This window comes from Gastrolobium bilobum, unplaced genomic scaffold (genome assembly GCF_033153095.1).
Source record: "Gastrolobium bilobum isolate Gb01-03AN ecotype WA unplaced genomic scaffold, APGP_CSIRO_Gbil_v1 utg32284, whole genome shotgun sequence".
Taxonomy (NCBI): Eukaryota; Viridiplantae; Streptophyta; class Magnoliopsida; order Fabales; family Fabaceae; genus Gastrolobium; species Gastrolobium bilobum.
Window position 1 is genome coordinate 124,706 of NW_026895147.1, and position 12,255 is coordinate 136,960.

At 36.6% G+C, this 12,255-nt stretch overlaps 1 protein-coding gene and 1 non-coding gene across 2 annotated transcripts; both read left to right on the forward strand.

The window, feature by feature from the left end:
- Positions 1–2,328: 2,328 nt before the first annotated feature.
- LOC133295789 (small nucleolar RNA R71) lies at positions 2,329–2,435 on the forward strand. The gene has a single exon (XR_009749409.1). It is a non-coding gene; the product is annotated as a small nucleolar RNA R71 (small nucleolar RNA).
- Positions 2,436–6,075: 3,640 nt separating this feature from the next.
- On the forward strand, positions 6,076–9,348 carry LOC133295781 (probable terpene synthase 2). The gene is made up of 7 exons (XM_061494638.1): positions 6,076–6,204; positions 6,934–7,222; positions 7,313–7,685; positions 7,801–8,019; positions 8,141–8,279; positions 8,578–8,826; positions 9,055–9,348. Exons 1-7 carry the CDS (start codon positions 6,076–6,078, stop codon positions 9,346–9,348), a joined length of 1,692 nt encoding a protein of 563 aa, XP_061350622.1.
- The last annotated feature ends 2,907 nt before the right edge of the window (positions 9,349–12,255 follow it).

The window sequence follows — 12,255 nt, forward strand, 5'->3', positions numbered from 1 at the left end:
GCGATCATCGAAATGGGCTTTTTCACGTTGGGGGCGCGCTTAAGCATCTTCTCTAGCGCTTAAGCGTGGAGAGGCAGAGAGGACTGAGTAATTTCTTTATTAAGCGCGCTTAAGCTTCCCTCTGGGGGCTTAAGCGTGCCTTGCGAATGGAGATTTCTAAATGTGGAGCACGCTTAAGCGCGCTCAGGCAGAGATGAATTGTATCTTTGGGGCTTAAGCCTCTTTTAGGGAGCTTAAGCTCTCTATACTTAGAAATTTTTTATGATTTATCTACACTCTTCTCCTTAAGTATTCCCTAACCTTAGTGATTCCATTAAACATTATACACAAAACATATAAATCAATAAGAATTGCGTACCTGTGTATGCTTCATTCCCATATATACTTGAAATTTCATCTCAAGACAAATTGACCATCTAACTTAATGTTTTTATTTTATGGAACTTAAAATGAATGAACTAAAATTAACATACTGAAGGCTAAAATACTGAAAATATTAAAAATGGTTAGGCTGCCTCCCACAAGCCCTTGTTTTACGTCACGAGCCTGACATACCTCTTTTACTTTCATGGTGGCTCAAAGCATGAGCTTAGTGATGACCAAGCTCCATCATTCAGAAATTGTGCTCTCCCATAGTACTCTTGTGCATATGAGTGAGATACAGTAGGCTCAATAACTTTGAATTTGGCATTTACATGTTTTCCTTTGCTTTTGAGCTTCTCCATTTTAACCTTTGGCTTACCTTCTCGAGGAGAATTCTCTTTGTGGTCTTCTTCTCCTTTTTTTTCACTAATATAGTAGACTTGATCTTTCAATTGAGTTATAGATGAGGGGACTTCTTTGTCAAAGAACTTGAAAATTGCTGGCTCCCCGTCTACTCGTAAGATCAACTCGCTTTTCGGTACATCAATCAGCGCTCCTGAGGTTGGCTTTACTTCAGTGATCCCCAGTTTCTTCATCATAGATAGTGGCATCACATTGATGTTGGCACCGAGATCACATTGAACATTTTGCACTTCCGCATTTCCTATGTTGCATGGAATGCTGAAGCTTCCTGGATCTTTAAGCTTTGGAGGCAACTTTTTCTGGATAATGGCACTGCATTCCTCAGTCAGAGTCACCGTCTCATATTCCTGCAGCTTACGCTTTCTTGATAGTAGATCTTTCATGAACTTCACGTTATTGGGCATGTTCTCCAAGGCTTCAGCAAACGGGATATTGATTTGTAGCTTCTTGAAAATATCAAGGAACCTGGAGTACTGTTGCTTTTGAATTTCTTCTCTGAACCTCTGTGAATATGAAATCTTTGCATAAGGTGAGAGCTCCAATGGCTTTTCTTGCCTTTCTCGAGCTTTCTTTTTCTCCAATTTGAACTCTTTCTTTTCAGGAACAGTTTTCTATGTAGCAGATTCTTTAGCAACTTCCTTTTCTTTTTCCTTTTCAGTTGCCGGTTCATCATCTTTCTTTTTCTCAACTGAAGGCTTTATCACAAGTTCAATGGCTTTCTCACTCATAGTAGTAATTGCATTGCAGTGTTCCCTACTTGGATTTGGAATAGTGTTACCTGGAAAAGTTCCTTGAACTCTTTCAGAGAACTGCCTTGATAGCTGGCCAATCTGAGTTTCAAGATTCCAGATAAAAGCTTCTTGGTTCAGGAATGAAGCTCTTGTTTCATCTCTGAAGGGATTTGCATTTTGAATATAGTCTGACGTGGTCTTGGACAACTGTGCAAAGGCTTTCTCCCACTCTGATGTGTTTCCTTATTGAGGAGGCTGCTGTTGCACTGGTGGATGAGGATTCAGTTGATGATTCGACTTGTAACTAAGCCCCGGGTGCTGATTTTGATTCTTCCACCCTTGATTTTGGTCATTCCCATATTGGTTCCTCCCCGGATTATACGATGTCTTTTGATCATGCCGGATTCCATTGACTTCAACATTCTCAGTTGTCTTCATGAAATCACAGTCTTCGGTAGCATGAGTACCTGCACATAACCCACAAATGACAGGAGGAGTATTAACAAAAGAAACTTGAAAATCTGTGATCTGCTTTGTGAGAGCATCTAGCTGTTGTTGCTGTTTCTTGTTAAATTGTAAAATCTGTTCATTTTGTGCCAACAATGCATCATAGCCTTATAGCTTCATAATCCCCGCTCTCCTCTGTGATACTGGAGCATTATCAAACTCCTGAGATGCTAGAGATTCTAGCAATTCCAAAGCTTCCTCCGTAGTTTTCGTTTTCAATTATCCGCCTGCTGCAGCACTCACTAAGATTCTTGTACTTGGCGTCATTCCTTGAAAGAAAATTCGTCCTTTCTCCCAAGCTTCAATACCATGTTGTGGACATTTCCTGAGCAGTCCCTTGAACCTTTCACATGCTTCATATAAAGATTCACTTTCTTTTTGTTCAAAAAAAGTGATATCCGCCATGAGCTTTGCCATTTTTGAAGATGAGAAAAATCTCTCTAAAAATTTTGTTGCCAAGTCATCCCAGTGGGTGATGCTTCCTTGAGGTAGTGATTGCAACCAGCCTCTTGCATCTCCTTTAAGTGAACAAGGGAACAATCTGAGCAAAATAGCATCCTGAGACACTCAACATCTTCAAGGTATCACAGTGTAGCAAGAAGTTTTCAAGATGGATGTAAGGGTCTTCCGTGCTTCCTCCAGCAAAGTGATGTTTTTAAATTAGCTGCAACAATGCAGACTTGAGTTCAAAATTGTTAGCATCCACGTTTGGTCTAACAATGCTCGCCGTCTGTGGAACTCGGGTAGGAGTCATGTAATCTCCCAATGTTCTCAGAGGTGGTGGAACTCCATTGTTGTCTCCCATGGCTTCTTTTCTTGGTTCTGTTGAGCTTGAGGCTTCTTTCTCTTTATCCTTCTTTATTTAAGGATCTTTATGTTTCTTTTTGTTGTTTTCTCTATCTCTGGGTCGAATTGCAAGGAATCAGTGTCAACGGTACCTCGCATAAACCAGAAAATAGATTAATAAAATAAAAACTAAAATTAAATAACAAAAATTAAATAACAGAAAATAAGGTCCAATCTAAAGAATTAATAGCTACTATTAATGTTGAAATAATAATCCCCGGCAATGGCACCAAACACTTGTTGGGACTCACGACAAGTGCACCGATCGTACAAGTAATAAAGTGTTCGAGTAAGAGATCGTTCCCACGAGGATTAAGGTTCAAGCACTAATTCACTATTGCAACTTAAGTTGGACAATCAAAATTGGATTTGTAATAGGATTTGAATTGAAATTTAAATATTCAAACTAACTACTCGCAAGAATTTAAAAGCAAGAAATTAAATATTTGATTTAACTAATGTAAAAGAACGTAGCTAGGGTTTCGATTTCCTTCAACCTCTCTATTACGTTTGAATTCCTTGTTTACGTTAATCGTCCTTAATATCAATCTAATCGATTTTTTCTTATGTAATTAGGGCTCAATCCCTTGTTACCCTAAACCTTTACAATCTTGCAAGAACCCTAGTTCCCTGGTTATTCCTCAAGAAGGTAAGCATTAAGTTCAAGAACTATAAAGATTATGCAAACTCTATGTCTATCCCTAGAATCATAAAGATTACGATGAAATTATCAGATACAGATCACACACCAACATTCCTATTGTCATGCATTTACCTAAGATCAATATATAAGATTCAAGCTTATATAATGCATTAAAAATAGATAATTTCATTCATGATAAAAAGGAAAATTAACATAGCGAATTGTTCAAAACATAATAAATTGATTGAATTCCATCTAACCCTAACTACTAAAAGACTTAGCCGGACATAGCAATATCAAGAACGAACGAAAATAGAAAAGCTTCCCCAAACTCCATAGATGATCGGTGAATCTTCAATATCTCCAGCGAAAACTTGATTTTTATCTGTCTCCGCCGTTCACGAACATGAACTGGGGATTTCTCTGCGTTTCCTCTGCCTCGAGTACCAAGAACTCTTTTAGAATGTGAAAAACTTTTTGATTCTGCCCCAAAATGTGTTTTCAAGGGAAAAGATTTGTGCCCTAGGTGGATACTTCAAGTGGGCCTAAGTTGGGTCTTTCGGAGCGCTTAAGCCTGAATTTGGGGGTTAAGCCTGCTGATGGGCGCTTAAGCCTGAATTTGGGCGCTTAAGCGCTCTCTTTGAAGATTTTTTTTTACATGCAGCGAGCTTAAGCCTCGTTTTGGGGGCTTAAGCCCCCTCGCACAGACACTTTTTAGAAACTTGGGAGCTTAAGCTCCGAAATGGGAGGTTAAGCCTCCTCTTCAACAACTTGAAACTTCTTGATTTTCTTTAGATAGATCCTCATATCTTCTAGTTTGGATCTCTATCTATCATATCTTCATATTTGCTTCCATTTATCTTCAAATCCCTTCAAAATAACAAATATATAATATTTAATCCGTAGTTCATAAAGTTCATGATCTTATGTCAATAAACCTTTGATTTTATTTATTTAACTTGATAATTCATATGATTTTAGTCTATAAAACAAGATAAACTAAAGGTTTATCAATAGGAAAAGTTCTTTTGACTCTAAAGTATGACTTACAAGACTTATTCCCTATCTTAGCCGATGATGGACGAAAATCAACAATTGTTATTTATAGGGTAATTAATAATTAATTAATTAGTATGACTTCCTAAACTATAACCTTTAGATGGACAGAAATCAACGATTAAGATAGAAAGTAAGACTTGTAAGCCTTACTCTGGAGTCAAAAGATCCCCCCTCTATATATATATATATATATATATATATATATATATATATATATATATATATATATATATATATAGGGGAGGGATCATTTGATTCCAGAGTAAGATTTAAAAGTCTTACTCCTCATCTCAGTCCTTGATTTCCGTTCATCCAACAATTATCATTTATTTGAAATTAATAATTAATTAATTGTTGTAACTTATTAAATTATAACTGTTGGATGAACGAAAATCAAGGGCTGAGATGAGGAGTAAGACTTTTAAATCTTACTCTGGAGTCAAAAAATTCCTCCCCATATATATATATATATATATATATATATATATAGAGAGAGAGAGAGAGAGAGAGAAATTGAGATTTTAATTTCAGAGTAAGACTTAGAAGTCTTACTCCTCACATCAGTTGTTGATTTCCATCCATCTAAGGGGTTGTCATTTATTTAAAATTAATAATTAATTAATTAGTATAACTCAATAAACTATAACCGTTAGATGGACAGAAATCAACGTTAAAATGTGGAGAAAGACTTTTATGTCTTACACTTAGAGTCAAAAAATTGGTTGGCCAATAGAATCAAAGCAGCTGGCACACAATACAAAGAGGTTGGGATACGAATTAGTCAAATATGTAGGGTGTGGAGCTGACATGAGAGGTGAATACGGTAATTTATCTGATGACAAAGTGAAGGTCATAAAAATTTGTGGGGTATAAGAACGAAAGGAAAAGGACACGAGGTAAAACGTGACATATGTAGAAAAAAATGTGCTCTATATATGTAGGCACTTTGAAAACAAAGAACCGGGTTGTCGATGGGATTAGTGAGTGATTTTTTTTAGAGTAAACACCCTTTTTAGTCCCTATCAATATCTACGAAGTCCTTTTTAGTCCCTGGCAATAAAAAAGGACCAAATTGGTCGCTGAAATTATAAAAAAAGGGGTCATGTTAGTCTTATGTCAACTACCAAATATGTAGAGTGGCCCTTTTCTTATACTTTCAGGGACCAATTTGGTCTTTTTTTATTGCCAGGGACTGAAAAAGACTTCATAAATATTGGCAGGGACTAAAAATGGTGTTTACTCTTCTTTTTATAACAGGTATATTGAAGTGGAATCAATTATTGTACGGACCTAAAAAAAGTCCATATTCTTTTTAGTTCCGAAACCAGGTATTTTTTTCATGTTGCAATTCCTCTTTACCCAAGAAACTCCTATAAATATAGACACAAAACAAGTTCCTCCCCATTCAAAGCACTCAAGGGAAAAGATTATTAGTTTATGTAGCCATTTAGTGTACCCAATATAGTTTGAAACAATAGTCTCAATAACCCTGAAAGGAAAACTATGTCAGTTTCAGCAATCTCATCACTAGTTACTCCAACCCCTAACGCCTCCTCCGGTTCTCGGCGTTCGGCAGATTTTCATCCCACCGTTTGGGGGGATTATTTTGTTCAATATGCTTTGGAACCTATGGTAATATAACTTTATTCTTGTTAAGCTTTTTTAATATGCAATATAGATATATGTATGCATATGATTCTAACATATACGTGATCTAATGGACATAATAGATATATGTATGCATATGATTCTAACATATAAGTGATCTAATGGACATAATTAATCATTTTGAGCCACACATATTTTGTGTATGTACTAGGTGTACACAATATCTATATAAAGTATAACTTTTTCCCCTCTCAATTTTTCTTATTTTTTATTTGGATTCATCTAAAACCGACCCCAACTAATTTTGGATAAAGGTGTCATATTGATGTTCAAGTATATATTTATTGGAATATTCAAGTGTGATGAAGTTTCACATAATTTGGTAACGAGTTAAGTGAAGATCATATAAGTGGGAGGACTTGCATAAATCCAATACTTTAAAGTTTTGAGTTGAGCCATTGTGTCGAACTAGCTTGATGTAGCCTGACCCATTGATTGTAGTCCACTGTCATGAATTCCAGTTAACCCACCTCACAATATCTTTATGGAAAATTGTTTTCTCCAACTGTAGGATATAACTATCTCGCATCACAGAGACATAAAAAGACGTCCTTGCAATTTTTTTTTTCTTTAACTTATGGGCTCCACATTACTTATTAGTGTAGGAAAAAAAACTTCTCTTGTATTAAATGAGAGAAGTATTACCCTATTTTTATTCATATTACTAACAGATCACAAAAGTTAATTGTGCAGGAAGTGGATGAAATAACGAAGAGACAGATAATAACACTAAAAGAAAAAGTGAGCAAGATGCTAGTCCCTATAAATGCTAAGGCCTTTAGGCCCTTGACACAAGCTAACTTGATTGATTCAGTTCAACGTTTGGGATTATACTATCATTTTGAACGTGAGATTGGTGAAGTGTTGCAACACATTCACAATAGTTATGTTGAAAATGGTATAATAACTCTCAATGAAGACCTCTGTTCTCTTGCCCTTCTCTTTAGGTTACTGAGGCAACAAGGATATTACATTTCGCCTGGTAGGCCCCACCTTATCTATTTTTATTACATTTTAATTGTATAAGAAGTTAAATTATGAAGTTAAATTGTGGTTGGTTAATAAATCTCAGATGTTTTCAAGAAGTTCAAGAATGAGGAAGGAAAGTTCAATGAAACAATTATTACTGATGTTGAGGGAATGCTAAGCTCTTATGAAGCTGCACATCTCAGGATTCATGGAGAGGACATATTAGATGAAGCACTAGGTTTCACTTCCTCACATCTTGAGTTAATGACCACCCAATTGAGTCCTTCTCTTGCTGCAAAAGTCAATCATAGCTTAAAGCGGCCACTACGCAAGAACGTGTCTAGATTAGTGGCAAGGCATTACATTTCTACTTACGAGGAAGACCCTTCCCATGATGAATCTTTGCTATTATTTGCCAAATTGGATTTTAATATGCTCCAAAAACAACATCAGAAGGAAGTTGGAATTATTTCAAAGTAAGTTTTTAAACCACATGCACCACTTTAATAAATAATTAGAAAGCATTAATTTGTTTCACATGCAAGTCACTCATGTCTTGGTTATTGAAATTGGTCGTGTTTAATGAATTAGGTGGTGGAAAGATATGGACTTTGCAACAAAAGTACCTTTTGCACGCGATAGGATTGTGGAAGATTATTTTTGGACACTGGGAGTGTATTTTGAGCCCCAATACTCACTTGGTAGAAGGCTAATGACCAAGGCCATATCCATGGTATCAATTATTGATGATATATATGATGTTCATGGTACATTTGAAGAGCTCCATGTTTTCACCGAAGCAATAGACAGGTTTGGGGTTTAAATTAACTACGAAATGTTCATTTTCATTTTCTAATTGAATTAAATTTTTAGAAAAACTTAAATTTGTTAACCTTTTGATGACGTTTTAGATAATTAATGGACATTCTAGGTGGGATATCAGCTGCCTGGAATTTCTGCCAGATTACATGAAATTTTGCTACCAAGCACTCTTGGATGTTTTTCAAGAAATCGAACAAGAGATGGCCAAGGAAGGAAGAGGGTTCTGTGTAAAATATGTCATAAATGAAGTAAGACTCTGACTCCATTTTCCTTGAAGAGTTATATTTAATTTTTTGGTACATAAAAGCTTAGATTGGGGGAGATCACACCCATGTCAAAAAAAAGGGAAAACTGAGAATCGAATCCAAGCCACAATTAATATGACCAAAGGTTCAACCAGATCTGCCATGCAACCTTCATTAGCGAGAGTGTATACATATATAGACAGGATCTAACTAGGAACAAGGAAGTGTAATACATAGTTTATGTCTACAAATTAATGTGTATGAATTTCATTTATTATTGTAAATTATATTGTGATATCAGGTGAAAAGGTTGGCCAAAGTCTACTTTGCTGAGGCCAAATGGCTCAATAACAATTATACACCGACAATGGAAGAGTACTTGGATACAGCACTTGTCAGTTGTGGTTACCATTGTATCACAGCCGTAGCCTTTATTGGGATGGGATGTATTGCTACAGAAGAGGCCTTCAAATGGTTAACCAATGACCCTAAAATTGTTACTGCTTCAAAAGTTATTTGTAGACTCATGAATGATGTCGTTTCCAACGAGGTAATTAATCATAATTATAATCAATTTCCATCCTTATTTATTTATGGGGAAGGATCCGCTTATAAATTTTTGTACAAATTACATTAAGTACGACCGGTCATACACTCGTGATTAAAGTATGACCGGTCAGACATAGTGTAGTTTGTAAACAAAATTTTTGTAAATATAACTTTTTCTTTTATTTATATTACAACATGTTTGATAGTTTCTTCCCTTTGTTTGGAATAGATTGAGCTGAAGAGAGGAAATAATGTGTCTTCTATTGAGTGCTACATGAAGCAACACGGTGTCACAAAACAAGATGCCATTGAAGAATTAAATAGACGTGTGACAAGTGCTTGGAAGGATATCAATGAGGAATTCCTTGACCCTGCCGAAATGCCAAAGCCTCTCCTAAGGGTAGCTCTCAACCTATCACGTGTAATTCATGTTCTTTACAAAGATGAAGATGGCTACGTTCACTCTAAAGGATCAACAAAGGATGATATTGCATCTCTTCTCTTGAATCCATGCTCACTGTGAGAATAATTAAGGATGTACTTCGCTTCTTCAAATGCCTTGTGAATATGAGTTATTGCAATATACGTTGACTTGAATGTATTGGAACTTGTAAGATGATAATAAACGATGTATTAAACAATGAAATATTAATAGTCGTAAACAACCAATCCAACCTAAAACCTTAATATATTGAGTGATGGTTTTTCTAATGATATATATTATTCTGTAATATACTCCCTCACGCAAGAGGGCTTTGGGTTTGAAGCATGGATCTTGCATATGCCCTCTCTTTTTTCTTTATCCTTATTTAATTCCACAAGTAAAGACCGTGAGATAGAACTTGTGACCTTGTGGTCACTGAAGCTGCTCTAATACTATATAAAGAAACACTTCAATTCAAAACTTTAAAGTATTGGGTCAATATCTTTTTAATGATTTATATTATTATGTAACAATATTTCTTCTCAAAATTCTCTGTACCCCTTAATTGACAATATTACCTATAAATTGTTGGGAGAATCGTTAAAAATAAAGGAGATATTTTTCACTAAGGCAGAAGTGGTAACTTTTACATTCAAACAATAGTTTTTTAAATTACAAAACTTGTAACTCCAAATAAAAACACTTAACACCACAATAAACTCACATAACTTCAGAAACTTAAGAACATAAAACTGAATATTTAAACCAAAAGAAAACTGCTGACTTTGATCGTATGGATTTGATGTGTCTACCGGTTGCCTTTTTCACCATCACTTTGAACTTTTTGAACGCCTCGGATTTTTCTTTCAAAAAATAAACCCAAGATTTTCGTGAGGAATCATCAATAAAGGAAATAAAATATCTCTTACCACTAAAGGATTCAGGGGTGATTGGTCCACATATGTCAGTATGAATCAACTCAAGAGGTTGCTTAGTCCGATATTCTGCCTTCTTTTGAAACGAAGTTCTCGTATGCTTGCCGAGCACACATTCTTCACAAAATTGTCCCTCGTAGTCCATGTCTAGTAGCCCGTGCACCATGTTCTTCTTCGCCAACTCGTTTAGACCACCATGATGTTGGTGACCAAAACGGAGATGCCACAGCGACGCCTTGTCTTCTACGCCTACCTGCAAATTTTTTTTCTCGCACGCTTTTCAAATTCAGCTTGTACATGCAATTTCTCCCCATTTCAACTCGAGCGATCGAACGCCCTTACTTATCTTTCAAGTGTAAAATCCGGCCTTGCATAAGTACAGAATAACCTTTCTCCATGAGTTGCCCCATATTCAAGATGTTGCTCTTGAGGTCTGGTACGTAATACACATCTTGAATTGACCCAACTAAGCCATCCTTTTGTAAGTAACAAATCGTACCTTGTCGACGCATCTCCAAAGGACACATGTCCAATTTCCACCTTACGCATCTCTTTGAATAGGTGCTCGTGTCCGTACATATGGTTGCTTGCACCCGTGTCGAGGTACCACACCGTGTCATTACCGGTGTTGCCTGCATTGTGTGTCATCATGAGAATACCTTCTTTCGCCTCATCTTCTTTGGCTAGGTTGGTTGTCTCTTCCACCTTTTTATCGAATCGACATTCATTCGCGAAATGCCCCACCTGGCCACAATTGTAACACTTATCAGAGTTGCAATCCTTCGCATAGTGACCATATTTTCCACATTGGTAGCACTCGATGTTGGAATAATTCGACCGACCGCCTCTCCCACGACCGCGTCCTCTTCCACGCCAATTCTGTTAGTTTCATTGCCCCTTCTCCTCATAATACCCTTCTTGACCGCGACCTCTACCACCACAGCCATTTCCTCGACCTCCACGGCCACGCCCTCTACCTCGAAATTTTTGAGAATAAAGTTCCTTTTCTTCTTTGATTGATGCCTTGGTTTGAAGTGCTTGCTCGAGTGTCTCCTCCTTTTTCTTCTTTTTACGTTGTTCGTGTGCCTCGAGTGAACCAGTGAGCTCGTCGACCGTGAGCGTTGCTAGATCCTTTGACTCTTCTATGGCACATACGACATTCTTGAAACTATCGGTTAACGATCTCAAAATCTTCTCCACAACTCGCGCATCGGTTAATGTTTCTCTGTTTCGGTTGAACACGCGTCATGTAGTCAGAGACACCTTCCGACTCCTTCATCTTCATGCCTTCCAACTCGTCGCGAAGAGTTTGAAGGCGGACTTGTTTAACTCGGTCGATTCTTTTGTACACCTTTGCCAAAATGTCTCACCCTTCTTTTGAAGTTGTCGCACTCGCAATCTTCTCAAAGCCCGAGTCATCAACAGCTCGGAACAACATGTACAAAGCCGCCTTATCTTTTGATCGCGTCTCTTTTAACGCCTTGTTTTGAGCCGTCGTATATTCTGCGGTAGTTGCTGGTTCTTCGAAACCTTCTTGGACCACCTCCCAACCATCTTGAGAGTCGAGAAGAGCTTTCATTTGGATGCTCCAATTCTCGTAGTTCACCTTTGTTAGTCGGGGTAGCGGCACATTACTGGTCACACTTTTCATTGGCTCTGATACCAATTTGTTGGGAGAATCGTAAAAAATAGAGGAGATATTTTTCACTAAGGCAAAAGTGGTAACTTTTACATTCAAACAATAGTTTTTTAAATTACAAAACTGGTAACTCTACAATAAAAACATTTAACACCACAATAAACTCACATAACTTCAGAAACTTAAAAACATAAAACTGAATATTTAAACCAAAAGAAAACTGTTGACTTTTACCTTTAACTTTCCTAAAAATTGTTGAATTAAACCCGTTAAAAATTAAACTGACTGCTGAATTAAATCATTAAAAATTAAAACTGACACATAACTCCACATTTAACGTTTATTCAACATAAATTATAGTGAAATAACAATTATCAATTATCAATAACGCTGACACAGGTAATCAAAAACCCTTGCATGCATAAAATCATA